Genomic DNA, 26,868 nt, shown 5'->3' on the forward strand with positions numbered 1-26,868 from the left:
ACCTGCATCAAGATCAGAGTCATCGGTAAAGAGGGAATTGCTCACCAGAGGCGCATCACGGAAAACCTGGCCCCCACCACTTGTGCATTCTCCTCCGCAGGCGATAATAGGCTCGTGAGCCCCTTGGTACACAACATGAACAAACACAGAGATAACAGGTCACCCCGGCAAATATGCTTTGAAGGCATAAAAGTTTCGGTGACCGTTTGATAAAGTGAACCTTATGCTCCATCAACGTGACACAAACATATACTCCCTCCGTCCCATATTAAATGACTTTTTATTACATGTATCTAACCGTTTTTTAAATATAGATACATCTATATCTGGACAAATTTCAGTCACTTAAATGGGACGGAAGGAGTAGTAAATACACAAATCACCCTGTTTGTTTTGTAATGGACACACAAGAATTTAAATACGCTATCTTTTTGTCTTTTGAGTAGAGGTAAAAAAAAATCCTGTTTCGTAGAAGAACAGATATTTTTTAGGGCACGTACCACTCCTACCTGTCTATTTTTTTTTACAGGACTCTCACATGTCTATTCCCTTCGTCTCATATTAAATGACTCAAATTTTTTTAAATATGAATGTATTTATGTTTAAAAACCATCTACATACATGTGATACGGGACGGGACGAAGGTAGTTGCCAACACCTGCAAAACGTGTTTATGTTCGACGCTCCACTGCTCCAGTACCGGACTATCTCACTGTTCCTGTACAAAACAAAAAGAACAGTATCGGACTATCTGAGCACTGGGCACTTGGAAGGAAGCCCCGCCACGTGTCTCGCAATGGAGGAGTACGGCCTTTCTTCAAGCCTGGGAAACCCCACACGGCGCTCACACCAAGCCTCCTCGTCTCCCCCAATTCCCAGACCAAAAACCCCATTCCACACACCCGAGCCGCACCTAGGTCAGGGATTTTCCGCCTCGCCAGACGCCAGCACAGCGCCTGCTACGACCTCGAGCCGGACGTCATGGTTGCCCCGTCCGAGGCTGACCTTGCCCACCTCTCCGGCCCGGAGCTCGTGCGCCACCTCCGCCAAACCCACCTCAGGTCCGACTTCGAGGCGGTGGCGAGCGTCCTCGAGGCGCGGGACCGCAGGCTCGTCAAGTACGAGGCGGCACTGGAGACCGCTCTCGCCGACCTCAGCGCGGCCAAGGAGCGCGAGCGCGGGATGGCTGAGGTCATGGCCGAACTGGAGGCGGCGCTCGCGGACTACAAGGCCCTATGGGAAAAGGGCGAGGCGCTCCGGGACGCACACCGCCGGCTACGGGGTGAGGCCGAGGAGGCGGCTCTGCTGGATGCGCACCGCCACCCGCGCGACGAGGCTGAGGAGATGGATCTCCTGGTCAGGCCAGCCGCGCCAGACCCGGTGCATCCGGAGCAGAGGGGCGTCGAGGGGGTCAAGGAGGGGGAGGTGAAGCAACCCGATGATATTATCGACCTCTGCAGCGACGACGAGGAAGAGGAATTGCCAGTGCACCCCTGCAAACAAGAAATGGATTTTGGCGAAGACGATGAAGATGACAAGCCGCTGAGCCAGCTTTGCAAGCGGTTATGGCGAGGTGAGCCCGGGGCTTTGGAATCGCGGGAGGGAGAGGGGCAGCAACAGGGCAATTTGGTCAGCACTTTGGCAAGGAAGATGGTGGGTACGCCTGAGGATCCAATGCTGACACCCTTGACAGTGCTGCTTCCTTCCGGGGAGCGTCCTGGCTCCAGCACTCTACAGAAGGTTTCTTCCAAGAGTGACCATGGTAGGTATAGAACTGGCGAGAAAGAAGGCTCATCTGGAGATGATGTTCCATCAAAGAGAGTTAGTCAATCACTGAAGCAGAATGCTAAAATGAACAAGACACCAATGGTGGAATCATCAGCTGGGGTTTGGAACAAGGAAGGTGGGGCTGAAATGCAGAAAACGAGGATAGCAAGGCAAGGAGTTCTATTTGAACCTTGGAACAGTAACATCACCTGTGCCCAGGTAAAAAGGGAGACGGGCTCGTTGCCTTCGGCAGTTACAAGGAATTGGGAGTCTGAAGGAGATATGATTACTTCACTTATCGAAAACGTGGAGCTCTCTATGCAAGCCCTCTGTGCTCTTTACCGCCAAAAGAAGTTGACACTCGAGAATGCTGGACTCACATTCAGGTATGTTATTGTTGAATCCGCTGATTGTTAAAATTAATTATTTAGATTACTACATATTTTGTTTGTATCAATTATCAATTGAACTTCAGTAAATTATCACATGAATTTTGTATGCGATTTCAGATTGAACTTGGTCAAGTAGATAACCTAAAATATTGTGGTAAACCACCCACAGTGTGAAAACACTCTAGTTCAACAAACATGTGATTTCATTGAATACGAAACCTTGCTACATGCACAAGTTCAGGTAAAAAACAAAGATTTCAAGCACGAAAAGATAAAAGCCATGTTTTCATCCGGAGCGACACAGTGCAGGCTATAAAACACAATGGTTCATAACTTCAAATTGACAAAGGAGAGAATCAGGCGCCAAATGACTTAATACTCTCCACTCCAGAATCCCCACATGACAGTAGAAGAAGCAGTGTTTTAGCACCATGTGTTTCTTACTTAGCCAAATCCAGCTATGGATTCAAAACCAGTAACTTGCACTTTAAAGAAATTACTAAATTCTTGCCAAACTGCTCTAGCAACTACACAGTCAAACATGAGGTGCTGTAGAGTTTTGTTTTCATTACAGTGCACACACACTTCTGGTTTATGCGACTTTCTTTTCTTTAGGTTGTCTCTGGTCATAATCTTGTTCTGGGTAAGCAACCATAAGAAGACCTGAATTCTAGGAAGTACCATAAGTTTCGATACAACATTGAGGAAAACAGGCTGCAACCCTCTGAAGGTAATCATAACATGCATGAAACTAGAGGAGTAAGTGCCCTTAGACTCATATTGCCATATCAAAGAATCTTCCTGATCTACTCCCTCCGTTAGGGCATAGAGGGCCGCTCTCAGAAAAAATCGGGATTCAGAAATATAAGGCTGCTCGATACCACCCCGCACGCGTGCTCGGGAGTAAGATCGATCGCTGGACATTGGAATTGCGAACAACGGGGATAATTAATCTCCAACAGAACATTTAATTTAAGGAGGAGGCCAACAGAATTAGAGGGCTAATTAATCTCTGGACGTTGGAATCCCGTGACGCATTTAAGGAAGGAGTAGGCCAACAAGAATTGATCGAGAAATAATTTTGTGTGGTATATCTATGAGACTTTGAATACATTTTTTAAAGCAGGAAGCATCACTTGCATAAGGCATAAATAAAATTCTCGTATTTTTATCTGTGCACAATCCTCTTATAATCCTTTTATTTTATTATAAAGCCTTTCAACGTCATTTTTCTTGGATGATTCTCTTTATACCATTGTGGTATACGTTCATTACATTTTCTCAGTAGTAATATTACTATGTGTACTGGTTCATTATACTGATATCTAACACTTGTTTGCTGCTATTCACTCCAGGGCAACTAAGTTGGCAGAATTTCTTTTGGATAGTGACCTCCAGGGACCAATGAAAAGAACTGCTGAGGAACTAGAGAACCAAGATCCTTCAAATTCCAGTTTTCTGCAGCAAGTAGGACTTGATTTATCTGGGCAGTTATTTGATATTTTCCGGAACAAAGAAGATCGGTACTTCTGTTGATAACGATAAAGCAGTATGCGATAAGATGAAGAATTCATAACTTGGTGCGTTGTCTCATACTGGTGGATGCCAAAACCAAGCAGTATTGATTAGGCGTTTACTAATTAGCAGTCTACTAGATCCTCCTAGAACCATGATTTTTAGCCTATTGACGAAGCATCGACATGATGACCATCTATGTCGTTACCTTCCTTAAATAGAGAATGTTGGGGAGTCACTGGAAGCATCACTGTGCTAAGGCTTAAAAATATTGATGTTGCGCATTATCTTCCGCATGATGTTTATTTTTGACTTGTAAAGGGCTCTAAGAATCCTCTGAGTTGTGAATGCTGTCATCATCATGATATGTTGATGTCGCTATACTGTCTGTTTGGTAATTGGTATTGAGATGGTCGTCTCTGTGCCATGCAGAGTACAGATGGTTGCCCAAATTTCTTCCCTGCATTTTTTCTTCTCTGGAAGAGGTAGTCAGGTGGTTTGGCAAAGGAGGTGCCTCCATTAGTTTCACACGCATTAGCATTTCAGCATGCTACTATGGTGTTCTGTACTCTACCTGTTATGATGTGGTTTAGCGCTTGTTAATGCTAGCTGTTTGCATCCGCCATTCCATATTATCTGCTATAATTCGCCCAGTTATGCTGAATTCAAAGGCCACATACAGAGGGCTACCGTAATCCTATGAGTTCAGAGTAATGGAGTGGATTTACTGTTCCAGTCTTTGAGCTCATTGCGTTGCCTGTTTGGTGTTGAGATAGCCGTCTCTGTGCACGCGGAGTATAGGTGTCTGCCCAAAATCCTTGCAGGTGGCAGTCAGTTAGCCTCGCAAACGATCGTATAAGTCGTCCGTCAATTTCACACGCGCCAGCAATTCAGGATTTCGGGCTTTCGCCACTGTTCAACATTGTTGGATCACATTCGTCCAGTAATGCTAAGTGAACTCAAATATTCTATACAGGGAATCAATCTTCCCCTATTTTTACATCAAGTGGTGGCATGCGATCCGGGGCATGCGACGCGTCAAGCATTTTCCCAGTGCGGCGTGGCCGAGGAATTTCTGTTCCATTTAGCTTATGCTTTTGCAGTTTCAGACTTTCAGGTCGTGTGCTTACTAACTGTCTAACAACTTAGCAAGACCCGGGCAGAATTGGCAGTCCCACAGACCTGATCTTCGTGTTGCCTGATGCTAAATGGGGGCATCTCGAGTTCCTTGGTGGAGACGGGAGGATCCGTTAGTAGTTACGGGTCAAAATGAAATGATGGGCAGGAACGCAGAGGATTTTACTCCTGAATCTAAGCGTGAGAGGAGCAAGGCTGACCACTCCCGCAAGTACCTTCCGCGCACGAGTCCGCGTCTCTGTGAAGAAGGGGTATAAATCTGGGTCTCGCATGCGTTGCCGAAATTCATGCGAGCACAACAGAAACGCCTGGCCGCTCTGCCTTCCCTTCCTCTCCTTCTCGTCCTGATCTCCAGAGCGAGAGGGAGGGGGATCTAGAAAACTGATCTAGCCTCTTTTTGGTAATCTCCTTTTAGCGATCGAGAGGAAATGGCAGTGAGCTCCAGGGTCTCTCTTCTTCTGATGGCCATCGTTGTCGTGCTCGCCACCGTGGCCAATGCGCAGGCCCCTGCCCCGACACCCACCAGCGATGGTAACTACTCCGGTCTCTTGTGTGTTAATGTTTGGGCAAAATTCGCGTGGATGTGGACGGAATCGATGTGATTCCGTTGGGAGGAAGCTCCCATGTAGTTTTTTGGAAGGTTGCACGTACGATATGTGGTGACGTTGATCGGCGGCGATCTTTGCTAAACGATTCCTTGGTGTTTTGTCTATTTATTATGTTGGCAGGAACAAGCGTGGACCAAGGGATCGCGTATGTGCTCATGTTCGTGGCACTTGTGCTCACCTATCTAATCCACCCCCTGGACGCGTCCTCCACCTACAAGCTCCTCTGAACCTGCGTCTTCTGTACTAGTAACTCCCCACGCTACGGATGTAATCAACGGTGCATGGTCAACCAACTAATCCAGCTTGATCGATCCAGAAAAAAAAAGCGTTGTGGGATTATCTATGTAGTTTTGTTTCCTTCTAGATGTTCAGTTTGGAGAATTGGGAATGAGAAACACACCGATTCATGAATACATAGAAGTGTCTGTTTGAAACAAGTACACAGGTTTACATATTGATGATCGAGAAATGGCAGCATATATTTGTCGCTCCTTAACATGCATATATACTGTAAAATCACAATAACCTTAAAACAGTAGTGCTACATATGCGTAGTAGATCAAACACAGGCTAAGTACCTGGCTGGCAACTTAAGTAGCTGGTCGCCGTTATTCCTTCTCCCTTTCCAACTCTATTGATACAGAAGAAAAACAACAATATTATTACGTGCGTGTGTCTTCTCGTGCTAGGACGTACCAAATCTCATGCCTGCATCGACGGTTGCTGCCATTCGGTGCTTGAAGCAGGAAACTTTCCATCCTTGCTCACATCCGCAGCGCTCATACTAACAGCACCGGCGCCGGCACCATTGCCAGTATTGCCGTCCTCACCGGAGATCTCCTCGAGCGACCTGCCCATGGTCTCCGGGACGAGGAACGTGAAGAAGAAGCCAAGCATGTTGGTGACGGAGAGTATGATGAGCGCCCTGGTGATGTTCTTGACGTCGCCCTTGAGCGTGAGTCTCTGCACCCCGAATGCCGCGACGATCGCGCCGGCCTTGCCCGACGCCGCGCTGATGGCGTGGCACGTGGAGCGCACGCGGGTCGGGAACAGCTCGGCCGGAAGCACGAAGGTGGTGCTGTTGGGCCCGAAGTTGGCGAAAAAGAAGGTGAGCGCGTACAGGACTGCGAAGAGCAAGTGGTTGTGGTCCTTGAGGTATTCGTATTTGACGCCCATCACCAGCATGAACACGGACATCATGAAGAAACCAAGGAGCTGGATCAGGTACCTGCAGTGTATATATGTCCGAAATGTAATTAAAACCAAGCAAACTCGATCTGGGTCGGCCGGTTCAAATTCATGAGTGTACGTACCTGCCCATCTTGTCGATGACCGCGACGGTGACCCAGTAGCCTGGGAATGTGCCGAGGAGGGCGACGAGGAACATGGCCCGGGATATGACGAACATCTCTTTCAGGGCGTTCATCGTCTCCGGGGGGTCGGTGAGGTTGATGGCCGGGAATATGTCCTTCTGGGTCAGGTTCTGGCTGTAGAAAGCGATGTCGAGGAGGAACCACGTTGTGGTCGTTCCAATGAGGTGCATGCCGTGGCGCCGCGCGAACTCCTTGGACAGCAGGGGGTACTCGTTGGCCGCCCTGAACTTGGCGAGCTTGTCCTGCTCGTCATCGATCTGGATCTCCAGCACCTTCTGCATGTCGTTGGAGGCCTGCTTCGCGTTGCCCTCGATGATCGCGGTGTACCTCGCCGTCTCCGGCATCTTCATCCGCCAGTAGAAGGTCGCCAGCGCGGGGAACGCGCCGATCATCAGCACGATGCGCCACACGTAGTCCGCCGCGGGCGTCTGGTTTGACAGGGTCGGGTCGACCTTGCTCCACGTGGGCGCAGGGTTGTAGTGGAGGAAGAGGCCCGAAACGATCATGGACACGAGACCCGCGAAGATGATGCCGACGCCCTGCATGGCGAAGACGGCCGCGATGAAGGCGCCCCGGGTCTTCTTGTTGGCGTACTCGGACATGATGGTCGCCGACAGTGGGTAGTCCCCGCCGATGCCGAAGCCGAGCAGGAAGCGGAAGAAGCAGAGCGTGCCGATGACGGCTCTATGGGTGTAGCCGAAGGAGAGTCCCGACCCGATGGCGCACGCGGCCATGAGGACCAGCGTGATGCCGTACACGCGCTTCCGGCCCAGCTTGTCCCCGTAGTAGCCGAAGACGAGCTGGCCCATGAGCGTGCCCACCAGCGCCACGCCGATGACCATGTTGTTCACGTTCACGGGCAGCGTGCCGGGCTTACCTTGGTCGATGTTCTGTAGCGGGTAGTAGATGCGGCCCAGCAGCTTGGAGACCGTGGAGATGCAGAAGAGGTCGTAGGCGTCCGTGAAAAAGCCCATCCCCGCGATCACGATGGCCTTCATGTGGTACATCTGGGTGCGCGCCGAGTCCAGCGCCTCCAGCACCGCCAGGTTCTGTCCCCCAGACTCATTCTCCGCCATCTCCCCAAGATGTCTAGCGAAACCCAACTATGGATGAGACTCTGCGATTCAGCTCCGTGATCTCTGCTGCCTGGTCGCGCTGTGGTTCTTATACCAGTTTGTTGCTTCGGAGGAAGTACTTTGGGTTGGATGGCGATGAACCAGAGGACGGCTGCAACGAGGGAAAACTGTCGTCTTTCGTGTGCTCCGTCTTTGTCTCGTGTTGGTTGGCAGCATATTCGACGTGTGAACTAGGTAGCAATAGCATCGTGATGCATGAGGGGGGGGGGAGAGATGATTTGCTACACTTGGCGGTTCGGGCGCGCGCGTACAGACCCTTCTTTCTGATTGTACCGAGAAATGATGTGCCGTGCTGCATTCAACGATCGATCAACGAGTGGATATGCGGTTTTGTTTTGTCTAGCGCTGGGGAACGCTTTGAGCCAGCTCGGTAGGAGCGAAGGTAACTAAGACGACAACGTGTCCTTTTGGCAGGATATTCGATGATCAGTCGCCCCCTTGCTGATTGGCGATAGGTACCATAAGAATCAATAGAGTCCGGCTGCCAAGCAGAGTTTTCCCTCGGTACAAGACCAACTGTCTAAATCACTGATCATTACAGGGAATAAGACTTCGCAGTTCTTTGTCACTACGAGTAATGCAATCGCTCTTGTATATGTGTGCACCAAACGTTTGCAGATTGAAACTACCCAATAGGAGCAACCACATAAATATCTACATCACTAATTCTAATTTTAATGGTTGAGGTTTAATAAGGAAATAAATCGTCGCATCAAAACAATCAGCGTTGTGGAGGCGGTCCAGAAGCAATCCGAATCGTGATGGAGCAAGGTTGCAAATGAGGTCACTGCTAACATCAACACAACATATATTAATGACTAGTTAAGTACCCGTGCGTTGCTACGGAACGTGCGTGGACAAAACAATCACATGAATATTTACTTCGTAAATGTAGCTAATGATATTATGTTGAGTTGAACATCAAACGTAACGCAAGAACCATGACGGCATTCTCTCGCTTCTTTGATCTATCTCGTGTTTTCATTGGTTCTCTTTCTCCCGGTCAGAGATATTCTTCATCTTCGTCTCGTGAGAACCAATCTTCCCACCCTCCTCTTTTCCTTATTCGTCGACCCGTTCTGTAGCTGTCAACCTCTAATGTGGCTCGTGCTACCCTACTCAATGTAGTCCTGTTAGTCCCGAAACAAATAACAATTAAAATTGTTTGCTCAAAATATTAATACAGAGTTTATATCTTCATCTATTTTAAACAAATTGCTTGGGTAGCTTAGTTTTTCTGTTCCAGCAGTAAAACAAAAGGTACAAACCACTAAAATAAGCCAAGTTTATCTCTAAAAAGGTTTCACATATTGCAAATAACATTTTTATATATTATCCAGCTCATGTATTAAATAGTCCTCTTATCGAGCATAGATGTAAAGCAAATATATATGTCTCTTTAGCAAATGTATGCCTGACCAAAATAAGAAGCATTAGTGTTGCATAGAAGTCACACGCACAAAACTAACTGAATCCTGGATCTCACAGGAGCAAATGTACTGCATTAATCATTAGTGAGCGAGCACGTGCACACACGCCCCTGAAATTTAAATGTCTTTCAAATCTCATTTCTCTTGAAGAATTTTTTTATTATCGTTTTCCTCGCTAAGCCATTTAAATAGGTGGCATGGTCCAGCAATGGTGGAACATTGGTTCTCTGTGACTGTTGATACTTAATAATCGTCCAATAAAAAACATAGTCAAACTACCTTCAAGTAGAGAAACGTTGACGTATCAAGAGTTTCGAACAGATAGCATTTGATATTACCTAGATGTATAAACATAAATTCATCTAAATTGTATCTTCAGAATGCTACAGGTTTTGTGCCCAAAAGAGTAAATCGACCCTCTCAAATAAAGAGGTCTCGAAACAATTTCTTCAGATACTGATGTCTGGCTTTCTCCTATCAAGAAATAGAAAATCAAATCATAATATCTAAACATAGAAATCCATGGAAAGGTACGAGAAACTTACAGGGAAGAAATAACACTACAAGCCTTGAGTCTAGGTACAGCTACTGACTAAAGTTGTACACGGCCAACACTCGTGTAAACTTACCAGTTCCAACATGAGTGTTTACCCTCTCATATCTTTTTGCTCCTGTCAAGTTCTCGTTCTCTGTGTGATTAAATAGGCAATTGTTATAGGCTTAATCTGCAACTGTTAGATAACACTAATAATGTATTTTTTTCAACTAATTTAAAGTCTATTCATACAAAGTTCAGACATCAACATTAAAAAAAGAGCTTATGCCATGAACATAAAATAATTATGTCACCCAGTGTCGCAGTATCTGAAGAACAGCGGTAACTCAAAAAATATTGTGGAATGAATCTCATGTGAGAATTCAACCTAAACCATAAGTGAACTCAAGACAAACTGCATCATTTGTTAGATTACAACCTCAATAGCAACTTTCCCCATCATGTGTTGTGGTGGCCTGAACTTGTGCAACAGAAGCGCTTGCAAACAGGACATGATTGACTTCTGTAAAAATCTACAACGACAAGACAAGGGGAATTAGAAAAGAAAAGTTGGCTCCTTTATAAGTAGTAGAGATGTAAGCTCTAGTAGGTTCAGCGAATATAAACACAGCTGCAAGCAAAAATCTTTAACAAGTGAGCATACAGAGCAAGTAAACTTTTCGCAAAATCCAGACTCGCATTCGAACAAGATCATTCAAAGGGAGAAAGCAACATCCTAACCTGATCAATACCAATCATCAATGTCTGAATTTTCTTTCGGAGAAGCAACTTTAATCAAGCTCCACCCTGAGGATCGATCTCTGAAATTTTCCAGACTATGGTGTATGGTGCCTAAAAACAGAAGTTGACCTCTTATCCATCATAATGATTTGTTCACTCATTTGGCCAGAGTCCAGATACCAAACAGTTCTTCAGTGTATGGTGCCTAAAAACAGAAGTGATACAAAAATATGGACTTCTTACGAAAATGCAATATTTATGAAACAACAAACATCTCTGGCAACTTGCGAGCTAGTGTGTTCATGCAATATTATTAGATCCCTTGGGTACCATGATCATTAGTTTACTCTACAGAACCTACAACTAAATACATCCATATTTCTTTTAATTCGGTGAAATGATCTATAGCCAGCAGTCCAGGTTACCTCAGTCCAGGTTACTTCGATGTGTTCCCCTAGATGCCATATTATCACTCGCTGACCCTTCCTCAACCAACATCTATTTCAGTCACCTGCATGTGGGAATTTCCATTAGAACATCTGAAGCTTATAGCAAATACTGAATCAGATTTTTGAATTCCCAAATTCGTGCTCTATTTTTCCCATTTTTCTTTTGTTGCAGCACCTACCGTGCTAATCAAGACAACACAATCTCAGTTCAGTTATCTTGGTAATATGGTGGTAGCAATTATTAAGGAAACAAGTAAGCTTTCCAGTTTCAATTTATAACTCATTATGCTACATAATCATGGATTAATCTGGTAGATATTGATGCGTGCGCTGGGCGGTGTCTGCGTGCGCCTTGAGGGCGCGGTTGAGATTGGTGAAGCGGAGGAGATTAGCTATGAGATTACCTTCGTTCGGCGAGGAGCGCGGCTCGCTGTGCGGTGTCTGTCTGCTTCAGCGGCCGCACGATCTCCTTGAACGTCTCCAACTTGCCGCACACGGCCACCTGCGTCGCCTCGGGTCCGCCCGCCATCAGCGCCAGCGTTTCCACGTCGAGCATCGCCAGCTCTCCCGCCGCCGCCATGTGAGTCTCGCCGGCTGCTCCGCCGACGAGGCGCACCTGCTTGAGCTCCTCCTGGCGGGGCCGAGGGAAGCCTGCTGCCAGATCCCATCGAGGGGTTCTTGAGGGAGTCATTTCTTGAGATGGGAGGTTCGGCGACGCGGGCAACCACCGCCTGCGCCGGATTTGGAAGGGGCGGCGGCGTCATCCTGCGGGACCACAGCAGATCCCGGCGGCAGAGGAGGGGATGGGCGGAGGCGCGCCGGCGACTGGATGGGAGGCGGCGGCTTCGTCGTGTGGGGCGAGATGGGGGCGGAGGTACGCGTCGCGAGATCGGGTGGATCCGTGGATGCGGGATTGAGTCGCGAGATTGGGGGTGTTTCTCCTGAGGCGGTTGGCGGTGGCATTTTTCTTCACTGGTTTTTCTTGTGGGGCTGGATCGGGGAATCGATGGAGGAGGACGGACGGGCGGACCGATTGGTAGTAGGAGGACGGAAATCCTGGTACCGTTTTCTTATTACCTAAAAAGGTCATATGCTTCGCGCTGCGCTCATTGATCGTCGTTGCAAAGGCCATATGCGTCCGCGCGGTTCTGACACGTTCGTATATTTTCTTCGTCAATTTTTCCATATTCACAGGTCTAATTAAGCCTGCAACCTGTGATTACCGGGAGACATCGAAAAGACTAAAAATACAACTAGTGTATATAATATTTAGATCATGCAGCAGAGTTACATCCAAAAAAAATTAGACATATAATTTGTCAGAATTTGCTGTGTGCATAAACCCAACAAAGTAACGAGAATAAAAGTGTAGACCAAGACAAATTTTGTTCTGCCGGCAGTTTGACAAATGGAGGAAATCATTCCATTACCACAGAACAGTAAAAACTTGTTCTAATCGTTATACTAAATGTCGTCTCAAGAAGTAATCTCGATAGATGCAAACCCTCTTCTCATCCACCTGTAAACAAAATAATAATATGTGAGCAACAGTTGAACAAGACAAAGATTATGAAGTCAAAATTATGTCCTGGTCAATGTATTAAACATGTCACAAAGCACACAATTATGGCAAAATAAGATTTTGGTAAACAAAAAGTTCAGACAAAAGATCAAGAACAATACCGAAACCTTCTCAAGTTAGGTTGCAATGATACTACTGCAATTACTTATCTTACAACTAAGGATGTAAACAGCACCCAACTAGACACCGCAAGGCCCGTTTAGCAAAACTTCCAACCCAAAGTTTTTTTGCTTCACTGTCACAGGCATGCACAGGGATTAAATGGGATTAAACGCTGCCCGTTTACATTGCTATTTACAACAGTGTGAGGCACAAAATAGTTCACCCAAAGAGAACCGTGAGAAGATCTCTCTTTCCTGCTAAAATATAGTCACATGGCTGCCTACCATAAAAGTATATAAAAATTCTCTCTACAAATCAAATGATCAAAACCCGATATATATGTCATTGTGAAAACAGGTATAACACATTTCAAATTCTATCTTGCAACTAAGTCAATGAAATTTGTATATATCCAAACGAAATGGTACTTCTATAAGAGTATCAACTCCCAAATAAAAATAAGATATGATTTATAACCATACCAACACATGCAGAATGAGATGAACCCTTCTCAAAGAGGAACCTCTAGACACACAAGACCAACTGAACAATAATTTTTAAGGAACTACACAAATGAAAAGTAAATCATCGGAATCCATCAAATTGTTCCTCATAGAAAGCTACTTCAAGTACGTCGCTGCATGCAGTACATAAACACACTGAAAATCCCTACCTATGAGTCTATCACAAGGGTACAACACATGGATAGTCCATGAGTCTATCACTAGAGCTACAAGTAGATGTACTTTTAGCATCACAGTTCCATCTAAAAAATCAGGAAAGTAACTCCTAACATTAAAATTACATCTACTGAAGTCATGGAAGTAACTGACGTGTTGAAAACTACATCCAGCAGAATCGTAAAGTAACTCTTAACCTGGAATTTACACCTAACTCACACTCAAATGTAACATTTAGAAATGAAGTTACTGATCCACTGAAAGTATAGGTTGGTCGTTCTTTCAATGGGACTAAATTACAAGTTTTTAGCATATTCTTGCAGCTAGATTGAAAAAGAATGATTCTTGGGTGCACAAATTTAAATGTTTCTAATCTGAAACAGAGTAACGATTAACACAAGCAAGTTTGCCAAGATTCCGATTCTAGAAAATAAGCTACACTACTCCACTTAACCAGTACACAGGTCAAGCAATAAAGCTAGCAAAAACACGAAAATGGAAGGAAGCAGGTGGCAAGAATGGGACAGAGTTACTAAACTTAATATAACAAAGAGAAAATGTTTTTGGTAATTTTCTTTATGAGAACAACATATCTAATAACAAGATACGACATAGATCACAAGCAAACATCTAAGAATTGGATAGGAGAGTAGTAGCACAAAAGGGGCCGATTATAAGCACTAATTAAACTCTGAAATTTCAGCGAACAGTAACTAATTTTTATGGATCATCAGTTACATCCAACAAGAAATGGATCCACTTCTTTTGCAATGCACTGATGGAAATGGATGCACATATCAGCTACTACCATGTTCGGCGTAGACATGCCCGGTTGAGAAGCAGGTGGAAAGGTCGTACCAAGACGCTGACGTTGTGGGCAAACACAACCGTTGTGGCGATCAACCGCGGCAATACTGAAGTTACTCCAAGAAAATTTGCCATAACATCACATGAAAGATTCAGGAGAAATTATTACCTGCTTCTTAGCTTCCATCAGATTTTCATCCCCAACAAGCTCATCCTGTCCTTTCTTCTTACTACTTCCCTCTGATTTCTTCCTCATCTATGACATTTTCCTTAGTTTACTCAGTTTTGGAACACTTGAGCTAGAAGCCTTCTAAGCAGACTGCATTTTACACTAGATGACACAAAAAGAGGCAATGACAAAATAAACAAAATCAACAAAACATGAACCCGATCTATAGTTACAAGTATCAAGTGCAACATGCTTTGTGATTTTAAAACCATATTAATAAGGTAGAGTTATTTGTAACAATGGTTATACACACAAAAACAGAGCAACCGAATCATAAATTCTCTTTACTTGAAGGTAATGTTCTATGCACGGAACCAAAATTAGAACATGAAAAAAATGAAGTGCAAAAATATTAGAAAATTCCTTGTAATATCAAAGTTCCTGAGCTACCATATCAAAGTTGATGTATCTACCAAAATCATACAAGTAACCATTAATATTAAAACTACATCTACTTAATCATAAAAGTAACTTTTAATACCAAAACAACGCTTAGCAGAATCATAAAAGTTACACTTAACCCAGAAGTTACATCTAAATCCCTGTATCTACTTAAAGATACATCTAATTAAATACTAAAAGTAACATATACTAGCTTTCTCTGCACCAACTGAATGAGTGCACTTGCTTTTCACATCAGACCTAGCAGAATCGTTGCATCCAGGCATGAACGCCGAAGCCAGAAGCCGCGGAGGCGAGACACCTTCTTCCTGGCTGCGTACACGCCACGCCTCGCATTTGGATAGTTGGCCATCCTCGTTGCTCTCCCCCAAGCCCTCTACCAGAAGCTAAAAATTGAAGCTACTCACGTGGTAGTAGAAGGCGCCTGCCGGCGGACCCGGTGGCGCTCACCGAGGATTCGAAGGGCGCACCACAACCAGAAGAAGGACGGCTCCCACGTGGCCCCTTCCCCTCTCTTCCCCGAGCTCGCCGGCGACCACTCCGGCACCGGCGCCCTCCGCTCAGGAGACGGCGGTCACCCTCGCCCTCCCCTCCTTCCTCCTCCCTTCCCATGGCGTGCCCTTGGTTGCCGCGGGGCCACGAGGAACAATGGCACGGCAAGCAGTCTAACGAGGATGAACGGGGAGACCGAGGCACCGCGCGCTCCTCACGACCGGAACCTTCGGACCTCCCTCCTCCGTTGCCTCGGCTTGCGCCGCCCTCACAGGGTGCGTGTTGTACGGGGCGGGGTGGGGGGGGGGGGGCAGGTAGTTGGCTGGCAAGATGACGGGAAATTGGGGAATGATGGGGAGTGGATAAGGACGAATGAGAGATGAGGAGAACGTTGTGACTCGTTGGATGAGATCCAAGGGACGAGCGACGCGAGCACTTTGTAAGACAAGCCGGTGCGGAGGCACGAGTTAGATTCCTTGAAGATATTAACATGTTAATTCTTACCTTTGTTAATCTGGTTTCAAAAAAAAATCTCTTACCTTTGTATCTTCTCTCTCGGTACTGTGAATTAGAAAAAAATAGATGTCTATTTCAACCGTTAGCCGGACATAATGGTAGTCTTTAAAAAGAGAAAATATTTTTTTTGGTTTGTGCAATTAGCACGAAAGTGTAGATCTGGTCACAAAATATATTTTGTAAATATTTGGTCAATCAATTGGTAAAATCAAATAACTTTCACCAATCGTCCCACTCGAGCTAGAGGCGTTATTGTTGCCAAATATGGAACTGTTTTCCCCTGACTTTGCCACATAGCCGCAAAGTTGACATTGTGAGGTCCACATGTCAAAGTCATTGTTACACACTGGTCTAGGCTTAATATGATTGATAAAATACTCGTATCAATGAGGTATACTTTTTTTCCAGAATCCATCGAAAGGAACTTCAAAGTTAAACGTGTTTGGCCGAGATCAATTTGAGGATGGGTGACCGACCAGGAAGTTTCTCCCGGGAGCACATGAGTGAGCACAAAGTGCACTGGAAAGACATGCGTTGGTCTGTGGGGCCAGTCATGAAGGGACCAAACTTACCTCACTTTGCCAATTGAGGACTAAATGTCTACAAGAAATTCATGGACTAGTTCTATACTCATGTGCTAATTGAGAAACCAAACATATACTTTTCTCACCTCTAAATTGGCATTTAATAAATTCCGCTCAGGCAAATTATTTACTTCATCACTAGTTTTTTTTTCTGTATGCATGCCTACATCCACGCCCTTGGAGTTAGCTTGGAGAAGCATGCCAATAGAAACGCGGACAAGGTGTGCTTGTAACGTCAGTTGCAGCAGCGAAATGGATTTTATAATTTGACAAACACTTTTTTTATGTATATATTTCAAATATGTTTGTATATTTCTAAAAAATCTTAATAAGTATCAAAATCAAAAGAAATTTTGATGACTTTCTCAACAAATGTTCATATTGAGAAAAGCGTAAGATTAAAGGTGAAAAATAATAAATAAGTAATCAAAATGAAGAAAAAACGAAAAACTTCGGCTGGTCCAAATGCTAGCCAGCGTGGGCGCGCGGCAGGCCCATACTGCCATACTGCCTTAATCCCTCTCATGTCACATTTGCTGGGCCGTACTACGATAACCATGCAGAGGCCCAAACTGCACTGCCCTGAGCGGTCTGCACTGCACCGCGGTGTCCATGCATGCGTGGCCCACCAATTATGGCAAGAACGGAGTACTCGCGCGCGCGCCGACCCGGTAGCTGCTGGGCCGTGTTATTACGTCGACATGGTGATTGGTGAGGGTCCAACGGCACCCAGCAAGGCAGCAATACGCCCCGCCGTCCTCGATGGCCGCCACCGCCACGTACGCGGTTCCCTCGGTCTCGCCCGGGCACTCCTTATCTTTTGCGTTGTCTTCTTCCCCATGTGGTCACCGGCGTACGTGTTGTTGTTCGGGGGCGCTAGCTACGTGGGCCACACGAGACCCGACCGCCTCAGCCAGGCCAGGAGAGCCAGCCTGCAGGACCACCACCACCCGCGCCGCTGCTCCTGCACGCCGCGACTCGCTCGCTCGTTTCGCATCGCATCGCATTCACTCGCCTTTGTGTCTACTGTTGGGTCACAAGATTCACACACGCGTAGTACGTACGGGCTCGGCTCGACGCCAATAACTCCCCCCTGCCCGGCCGGACCGGAGCGCGATCGCAGGAAAACGTGCCGTTACTGCGCGCGGCGTAAATGCCCCCATGAATACCGAAACGCCTGTTCCTTACGAGGGAAGCTTGCTGCCTGCCCCGTCGCACGGACCCAGGGGACGATAATCGCCCGGCCGGGGCACTGTACCGAAGATGCAAACTCCAACACGGCACTCCCTCTCTCTCTCTCGTCGCGCATGAGACGCGCGGTGCGATCGGGCCCCGGTCGTTCAGGGCAGATAATTTCCTTTCCCGGGCTCACTCATGAGTCATGAGAGGCGGGGGGGATCGATGGATGCGGCCCGGACCGACCGCCAAAACCCGCAAGCTTTCTGCGCAACCAAATCATGGCCTCCCCCATTTCCAGCACGGAGCGTTTGGACCACGCCGCGGAGCCGTGCCAAGCAAAAGCACGCATGCAGCATGCTCTAGCTGTGACCTCTGGTGAACAAGACGTACATACGCGATGGCGATACGGTGCCTCAAAGTGTACGTGGTGGCTATGTATAGTACGGAAAACTTTGACGTACTCAAAAACGTACTCCGATAATACATTTCTCGTCGACCGAAGCGAAGACAGCAACAACTCTACTCACCACACGACGTACAAATACACACACATCGTACACGGCACAATACTCTTGACAGTTGACATACACGAAAAAAACTAACAGTACCATGGAAGAAGGCGCCCGTTTAGAAAATCGCGGGAGGCGGGTTGAGCGGGAACAGGTCGCGCAAGTCCTGGAAGAAGTAGTCATTGTTGTCCTGCACCGGCGCCGCCGCCCATGGCTCGCCGGCAGAGGCGTCCCCCCATGAAGCCTCATCAGGCGACGACGGCTCCGCGTAGAGGAAGCCCGCCTGCGGCTCGAAGTCCCAGAAGCTGCTGCTGGAGTAGACCGGCGCGTCCTCGAACGGCACGAACTCGCCGAGCTCCTCCAGAACAGCGAGGCTGCTGGAGCCGCCATTATCGCCTTGGTACGCCTCGGAGTCGTCCCCCCTGTCCTCCGCCAGCGACGACATCGACGGGACCTTGCGGAGCACGGAGGTCGGGGACGACACCGCCTGCGAGGACTCCGCGCCGGACTCGTACCCGGTCGCCGCCGGATCTTGGGTGGCGCCCTCGGAAGAGGTGGAGAAGTTGGTCGTCGCGCTCGCGCCACGGAGCTGGATGGCGGCGGAGTCGTACACGCGCGCGGCCTCCTCGGCGGTGTCGAAAGTGCCGAGCCAGACGCGCACGCCGCGCCACGGGTCGCGGATCTCCGCCGCGTACTTGCCCCACGGCCGCCTCCTGACGCCGCGAAACTTGTTGGTGCCAGCCGCCGCAGCGGAGCCGCCCTTGGCAGACCTCTTCCGCGCCCCAGTACATGCGCCACCGACGGGCCTCGCCTGGTCATCATCTTCTCCGAGGATGCACTGCTCCGGGAAACCAGCAGAAGTAAATCCCGCCTGCACAAGCAAGGCAGGCGCCGGCGCCGGAGGGAGCTCCCGCACCATCCTTGCCACCCTCCTGGCGCCGCCGCAAGATTCCTCCTCTCCGGACGAGTCCGTCACGTCCGGGTCGTCCCAAAAGATTCGCACTGTGCGCGACCGCGACATGGCTCGCTCCAGCACCTTCTTCCTCACCAGTCACCACCGAGACTCCGCCGCACAAACGCTGCTGCCTATCTCAGTCCCTGTGTGTCTCAAAACTCCTTTTCAAGACAGGGTTTACAAAAACTCGAAACAAACAAAGCCCTGCAACCTGACCCCAGCAGGAAAGGAAGCTGCAGCCTTAGCCGGTGCTGCGGGCGGGTGAGCGAGCTGACGGACGATTGAACGAATGGATTCGTTCCTGCTCTGCGGCCGGATCGGCAGGGGAATAAAGACCAAAGGGACGGCGGCAGGATGAGGACGGGGTGACGATGTGAGCAGAGCAGAGGTCGGGCGCAGGGGAGGGCAGTAGCCGCAATAAAGACTGCCTCTTTGCCTTCTTTTAAAAGGCGGGCAGAAATGTAACAGCAGCTACGAGTAGCTCAAAGCAGCGGCAGGAAATAAAGCCGCGACCCGTCCTCTGCCGAAGAAGCAGAAGCAGCGGCAGCCCCGAGCGCGCCGGGATAATAACGGTTTTCGAACTCCGTAAAATTCGACCCTCGACAGAGAAGCTATGCCAGAGTACGAGCACCACTAGGAGTGGAGTACTAGAACAGAAGAGAGTGGAGTGCAACAACGAAAGCGCGAAGAACAAGGATGGGACTGGACAAGAGAATGAGCAGAGTCTGTGTGGAGAAAGAGATGACTAGCGTTGAGAGCTGAGTTGGGAAGCGGTGACGGGATGGGGGAGTTTTTGGGGGTTTGGAGAAGGGTTTTGGGAGGTTTGTGTGCGGAGTGGACTGGGGAGGTGGGCTGGGTCGTTAGCGCCGTCTTATAGGATCCCCCGACCCGACAGGCTCTGTTGGAGCCCACGCCCGATTCCGCGGTGAAATGCGTTTTTAACTCTGACCCGCGCTGGCCCCAGCCGTAATTAAAGCCTGCAGGTTTAACCCCTCCTCAACCGCATTTACTACTTGCAATTTGCAATCGCTTTGGTTTACGGGTTAGGTTCCATTTCAAATCCCGGGTCACTAGTTTAATTACCCCGAGGACGTCGCCTCGCCTCCGTCCATTTAACCCGTAGCAGGGCAGGGGAGTTGGATCGAGCACGCACGACATATTTACATTAGCTGTAAACTGTGCGTGCAGCCTGCAAAACTGCGGCCATGTTTGGCACTGTGGGAACTGGTGCCGTTGGTGGCTGGCTGGCGCTGCGCAGTGCCTGCCGCAGCGCAAGTGGCGAACACTACGGGCTCTGCGGAACGGGCCGTGGGTTTATTAAGTCGAGTTCGGGCGATCGACTTTGGCCGTGAGTTGAGTGGGGGTCTCAAGTCTGCGCCATGCCTGTCTCTTCAATGGGGTCGTGTTAGCACGTCCTACTAGTCCTACACATTCATTTGTCAGTTTCAGATCACGTAGCGCGCGGGCGCGGCACTGTTTTCATGGCCGAGTATAGTTACTAGCAGTACTACCACGTGTTCTAGCGGGGGGCTGTTAGCAACATTAAGTATACGGAGAAAATGCCCTCACGTAGCCCACTGTTGGCGGTGGTCGACGCTTCTCGGCTCTTTAGGGCCGTTGAGTAGAGCGTGATGGCGGGTTTTACTGGAGAATTTCTACGCGACATTCACTATCCGCGGTTCAGTCGGCACGCGCGGGGTCTTCGATCGGCTTGGCTGAAGAAGCAAACCCCATACAGCATACAGCATCCTCTCCCGAGCACCTCTTGGGAGCTTCAGTCTCCAGCAAACCAGCACACACAGCTAGCTTGCAGTTGCAGGGTTCCGTCCCGTCGTGATATTTTCTGGCCGTCAGAACGGGGAGTCTCAGTCCGGCCCCGCGCCAGCGTCGTCGCTCAGCGGCGGGAGCCACCGGGGCAGTACTACGCAGGAGGGATGGAGGCCGGCAGGGGGGCCCACTGGCTCAGGGGAGGGATGAGCCAATGGCAGGCTGACGCGCGGTGGGCCCGCAATGGTGGCATCGGTTTGCGGGAGAGGGAGTGGGAGAGGGAGGTGGGGCGGCACGTGATGGCGGTCGGTCGTGGCTGGAAAGGAAACTCCGGTCAAATCTTCGGGCGGAGCACCGGCGTCAGTGAGCCTCTGACCCGGAGCACGGAGAGCCATTAATCAATCCTAACCCCGTCTCACTCACTCTCCGGGTGCTAGCTTAACCGGGTCAGATACGCGCATGCATCATGCATGCACGGGCAAAAGGAGCTTCATCACTGCTCTGAATCAATCTATATGTATGCTCCACAGGAACCCCCACCCCCAACCACAAATGCTGCTGCATATGTATTCATGCTTTTGCGGGTAGTGTTACCTTCATCTAGTGGCAGTAGTAGATCGTATGCCACGGCGCTGATTGTGTGATGCAACAGTGATCTTCCTTTTGATACCACGCTTTCAGGAGTTAGAGGATAAGATTCACGGTGGATACATTTCGACGGAAATGAGGTGGTTTTCGTTTTTCATTGAAGGAAGACAAGTACGCTGTCTACTGCAATTTGCATGAGGAACACCATCGATTATCATATGTTTCAATATATTTATTTAGTGTAGTGTTATAATACGTGTTAATAAATCATCTTTGAAAAAAGTTTAGGTTATGACAAATGAAGCTGGGCTTATTACGTTCTAATATTCCATCCATGTTTTATGAAGAAAAAGAACCAGATTAAATTTAAGTGGTCACGACATATTGATCACGCCTAACAGAGTGTGTTAAGTTTCAGCACACTCTGCAATTTACTCTGTACATGTTAAGTATCATAGGCCGCCTTTCGCCTCTCCCGATCTCCTTCGTCCAGTGACTGAGCACCTAAATCCAAGGACAAACAGCGTATCATATGCTAAGTTAGTAGATACTTTAAATTTTCTTTTATACATATACAAAGGGATTTGGTTCCAAGCTTAGGGCTATAGCCTAGGTTGCCCTAGTTGTTGGTCTGCCCTTGCCTTCGTTCATGTCCCTCTTGCCCCTTGTTTCTCAGCTCGATGAGCAGTTGAATCTGACAATCCACCACCATGACCATCTACCACCATTGCCTCAATATAGGTCTCCTCTAATCTAGGCAAGGAAGACACGGTGGCGGATGTCGTTGAGCTAGCTTGCTCTTCTTTTTAGCCATTAATCAACAACCATGATTTATCCAAGTTGAAATCGTCCAATGGTATTAAATCATCTTTGGTGCACCAACGACACATTGTTGCCTTTCTCGATGTCAATCAAGTGTGAGATGGAATGCGCCATGTCGAAGTGTTTGTGTGCCAAGTTGCACCGATCCGCATAGTTGTATGTCTACAGTTTGGTGGGTGGGTGCATGGCCTCTCCGATGAGCCATCCTCTCATCTTTACCCCTTCCTCTGCCCGTCGCCCCACTCCCCTCCCGCCGGACCGATGGTGGTGAACTGTTCATTTGGAAGAGGAAAAGAAGTACTATTAGATCCAGTCTATTTCTTTTATTTTTTCTGAAGGAAGACGAGAGATTAAAAGGGTTTTTTAAGATAGCACAAGGATTTTTGTTGCTTGATGCCGGCGACAACTACTAGTGAACATTGTAAGAACAACATAAAAATGTTTGTTGTGTGCATCTCACAAGGCAGAAAACATGAGAGCATGTTATTTCGTTGCCTAAAAGGATTACAACGACCAAAATGCTCCATTTCATATTGGCATGCACCCAGGCCCGTCGATGAGGGTGCGCAAGGTGCACGACCGCTCAGGGCCTCCAAATTTGTGGGGCCTCCAAATCTGGGGTTAGTTATGCTATTAACCGGCTAATTACGCATGGAAAAAGCGAAGCGTCGTTCGACTCCTGGGATTCCTCGGCTCTTCCTTTGATCCTTTCCTCCGTGATCCATCTGCACGCGATCGGCCGCCCCTGCCCCTCCTCAACTGCACGCGATCGGCCATCGGCGGCCTGAATCCTGCGCCCTGCTGCTGCCTTTGCTCTTTGATCTGCAGACTCCAGCGGCCAAGCCCTGCAACCCCTGCTCAGGATTGCTTTGGCCCTAAATTCCTAATTCCAGTTACGGTCAGACCCTCTCATCTATTGTATTGATAAACCTATAGTTCATATGATGCTTGAATTTATTTAGACTACTTTTGTTTGCTATACAGTACAGGATGAATCATGAGTTCTAGAAACAGAAACAGGAAGTTTGATTCTGGTGCTGAAAAACGTAAGAAGAAACAAAGACTAGAAGCAGCAGCTCTGTCTCAAAAGGGTGCTCTTGACAGATTTGTTGTGAAGGAGTCTGAAATTATTTCTGAAGATGAAGTTGCAGATACTGTCGTGGGCGCTAAAAATGCAGATGAAGGCAATGGTGGACATGCAAATGAAGGTGATGCTGGACATGGAAACATTGTAGATGAAGGTGGCGATGGAAACGTTGATGAAGCTAATATTTCAGATGAAGGTAATGATTCTAATATTGCTGACAACATCAATATTCCACCCAGCCTGATATATTTGATCCAAGAACTTGGGATGCTCTTGATCTTAAAATGATTGATATTTTGCTGCCAAAGGGACCTAAAAGAGACTTGTCTATTCAGTATGGTCCTAAAGACAAATTGAATAGAAGGTTTTCTGCATTGTCATACAGTAGAGTTCTCCCAAATGGAGAAAAGTGTGACATAGAATGGCTTGTCTACAGAAAAGAGCTTAATAGAGTATGTTGTTTTTGCTGCAAACTATTGAGAAAAGGGCATGTCAAAGGACTGCTAGTAAATGAGGGTTTCAACGACTGGATGCATCTTAATGTCAGACTTAAAGAGCATGAAACTAGTAGAGAACATGTCACAAATATGGCTGCATGGTATGAATGTCGTCTGAGGTTCCAGAATAATCAAACCATAGACAAAGTTGCTCAGCGAGAACTTGAAAAAGAAAAGGAGCATTGGAGAAAAGTTTTGCACAGGATTCTTTTGATTGTACCATTTCTGGGTGAACGTAACATAGCATTTCGTGGAAGTAATTGCAACCTGTATCAAGACAACAATGGAAACTTCTTAGGACTGATTCAGATGTTGGCTCAATTTGATCAAGTTATGAGAGAGCATGTTGACCGCATTACCAATGATAGAATTCGTGATCATTATCTTGGTCCTTCCATCCAGAATGAGTTGATAAATTTGCTAGCAACTGCAATCAGGTCTGAAATCATTGGAAAGATCAAGAAAGCGAAATACTTCTCAGTTTTACTTGACTGTACACCTGATATAAGCCACCAAGAACAGATGTCTTTGATAATAAGGTATGTTGATGTGTCTTCAGATTTTGTTTCCATTGAAGAGTCCTTCTTAGGTTTCTTGGAAGTGAATGATACCACCGGGCAAGGATTGTTTGATGTTCTAAAAGATGAATTGAAGAGTCTTGACCTTGATATAGACAATGTGAGAGGGCAGGGATATGATAACGGGTCGAATATGAAAGGACCCAATAAAGGTGTACAAAAGAAACTTTTAGAATTAAATCTAAGAGCTTTTTATTCAGCATGTGGTTGTCACAATCTGAATTTGACACTATGTGATATGGCAAAGTCTTGTCGCAAAGCATCTGATTTCTTTGGAGTTATTCAGCGCATCTATACAATTTTTGCTAAGTCTACTAAAAGATGGAAAATTCTAAAGGACAACATACCAGGATTGACTCTCAAGTCATTGTCAGCTACTCGTTGGGAGAGTCGTATTGATAGTGTTAAGGCCATAAGGTTTCAGATCCCGGAAATACGGGAGGCATTACTACAAGTGGCTGAAACTGATATTGATCCGTGTACAAGTAGTGAAGCTTAATCACTAGCAGAAAATGAACTTTGTGGCTTTGAATTTCTAGTTTCTATAATTATTTGGTATGAAATATTGCTTGCTGTTAGTTTGATCAGCAAGGAGCTGCAATTGAAGGATATGCTTATTGATATTGCAATTGAGTCTGTACAGGGGCTGATTTCGTTTTTCAGTAAATACAGAGAAAATGCCTTCTCAAAAGCACTGGAAGCTGCAAAAGAAATTGCATTGGAGATGGATATTCATCCGGGGTTCCGCACTAAACGTAAAATCAAGAGAAAAAGACAATTTGATGAGGTTGCAGCTGATGCATCTGTTGATTTACAATCTGAAGAGGAGTCATTTAGGGTCAATTATTTTTTACCTGTTGTTGATCAAGCTATAGCTTCACTTACCAGGAGGTTTGAACAATATCAGGGGTTTGAAAAAATATTTGGTTTCTTGTTTACTTCAGATAGGCTGCGATCTTTGGATCATCAGAGTTTGATGGCTGCTTGTGTCAATCTTGAGAATTCACTGAAGAGTGGAGAATAAAAAGATATTGATGGGCCAGAATTGTGTGGAGAGTTAACTTTCCTCCAAGATCTACTAAAGAATCTATGGGTCCTCTTGATATTCTAAAGTTTTTGAGGAAGCGCCCCTTATATCATAATACTATGATTGCATACTGAATTTTGTTAACAATTCCGGTGACCGTTGCTTCTGCAGAAAGAAGTTTTTCTAAATTGAAGTTGTTGAAATCTTATTTGCATTCTACTATGACGCAAGAAAGACTCAGTGGATTGGCGACAATAGCACTTGAAAATAAAGCATTAGAGAAGATTGGTTATGAAGATATAATTGCAGATTTCATTTAAAAAAAACTAGACGGATGATGCTTTTCAGTAGAACATGAGGTCAGTTTATTACTCCAACACTAGTATACTACCATTACATTTTTGCTATATTTTTAGATGTTTACTCCAAATCCTGGAGATGGCCCTGGAGACGGCCCTGCATGCACCCTCGCTAGCTAGCTCCCATCATGTCTAGAAAACTTTCTTCTTGTTCGCTCCGTATGCCTTGTTTATTTGGCATACATAAAGGACCTTTAACTTGTCGCGGGCGTGCACTGGCGCGCCATATAGCTAGCATCTGCACTATAGGTACGGCATCCTCGGTTTAAACTGAACTTAATCTACACAATCCATGCATATGCATGCATGCGGTGCTTTAGCCTTTAAGCGCCTAGAATCCACTCGATTTTTAATAAAGGCCCAATTTAGAATTCGACCAGTTCTCGTACGCATCTACTACAAGCCTAGGTATGGACTGAGCGCGGACCATAGACAGTTTAGCAGTTACTAGTAGGTCGACATGTTTCATACTGTACATACTGGCCGGCCGTGGCAAGGTAGGTCTAGGATGGGTAAAACTTGTGTCGGATCGTGCAAGGGCATGGCAAACACGACTCAATATACTGAACCGCCCGGCCGCGGCCGGTGGTAGGCCGGGTGTGTATATATATATATCCTGAATCCTGATATCCACTCATAACTGCAGAGACTTTGCTAGCGTGCACGTGAGCCGTGAGCGTACCAGCTGGGGCGGGGGAGCGCGCGTGCGGCGCACCGCGCACGTATCCACACACGTGTACATGCTGGGGTGTGTGGGGTGATATATACGTGGGAGGGTTCTGGGCAAAGATGCTGAAGTCGACTACCGGTGGCTCACATGGCAGGCAGGTGCGCAGGACTCGATCCAGGAGAACACAGTATACTGATTGAATAACGAATAAAGATGGGGTACCTTTTCTTTAGATTTCACGGCTTTCCTTTCGTTGGCCATGTATGCGCAGCTCCAAGCCGCATATGTGCTGTATACATGCCCCGATGCTCGTAATCATCGGTACGAGGATGCAATAATCAGAGACCAAGTGA

At 47.1% G+C, this 26,868-nt stretch overlaps 4 protein-coding genes, 1 long non-coding RNA gene and 1 pseudogene across 5 annotated transcripts; 3 read left to right on the forward strand and 3 right to left on the reverse strand.

The window, feature by feature from the left end:
- Positions 1-771: 771 nt before the first annotated feature.
- Positions 772-4,112, forward strand: LOC100842741. Its single transcript, XM_003566904.4, has 2 exons — positions 772-2,153; positions 3,515-4,112. Exons 1-2 carry the CDS (start codon positions 982-984, stop codon positions 3,693-3,695), a joined length of 1,353 nt encoding a protein of 450 aa, XP_003566952.1. The 5' UTR covers positions 772-981; the 3' UTR covers positions 3,696-4,112.
- Positions 4,113-5,098: 986 nt separating this feature from the next.
- Positions 5,099-5,832, forward strand: LOC100839608 (arabinogalactan peptide 16). Its single transcript, XM_003569435.4, has 2 exons — positions 5,099-5,342; positions 5,540-5,832. Exons 1-2 carry the CDS (start codon positions 5,240-5,242, stop codon positions 5,644-5,646), a joined length of 210 nt encoding a protein of 69 aa, XP_003569483.1. The 5' UTR covers positions 5,099-5,239; the 3' UTR covers positions 5,647-5,832.
- A 12-nt stretch (positions 5,833-5,844) lies between these two features.
- LOC100839916 (inorganic phosphate transporter 1-11) lies at positions 5,845-8,291 on the reverse strand. Its single transcript, XM_003569436.4, has 2 exons — positions 6,733-8,291; positions 5,845-6,647 (listed from the first exon to the last, which is right to left on the reverse strand). Exons 1-2 carry the CDS (start codon positions 7,866-7,868, stop codon positions 6,122-6,124), a joined length of 1,662 nt encoding a protein of 553 aa, XP_003569484.1. The 5' UTR covers positions 7,869-8,291; the 3' UTR covers positions 5,845-6,121.
- Positions 8,292-9,685: 1,394 nt separating this feature from the next.
- On the reverse strand, positions 9,686-12,120 carry LOC112270890. Its single transcript, XR_002963476.1, has 4 exons — positions 11,488-12,120; positions 11,060-11,145; positions 10,635-10,839; positions 9,686-10,426 (listed from the first exon to the last, which is right to left on the reverse strand). It is a non-coding gene; the product is annotated as an uncharacterized LOC112270890 (long non-coding RNA).
- A 5,977-nt stretch (positions 12,121-18,097) lies between these two features.
- Positions 18,098-19,979, reverse strand: LOC100840424 (pathogenesis-related genes transcriptional activator PTI6). The gene has a single exon (XM_003569437.4). It carries the CDS (start codon positions 19,184-19,186, stop codon positions 18,284-18,286), a length of 903 nt encoding a protein of 300 aa, XP_003569485.1. The 5' UTR covers positions 19,187-19,979; the 3' UTR covers positions 18,098-18,283.
- Positions 19,980-23,294: 3,315 nt separating this feature from the next.
- LOC100843044 lies at positions 23,295-25,806 on the forward strand (annotated as a pseudogene).
- The last annotated feature ends 1,062 nt before the right edge of the window (positions 25,807-26,868 follow it).

The sequence above is a fragment of the Brachypodium distachyon genome, chromosome 2, assembly GCF_000005505.3.
Source record: "Brachypodium distachyon strain Bd21 chromosome 2, Brachypodium_distachyon_v3.0, whole genome shotgun sequence".
Lineage (NCBI taxonomy): Eukaryota > Viridiplantae > Streptophyta > Magnoliopsida > Poales > Poaceae > Brachypodium > Brachypodium distachyon.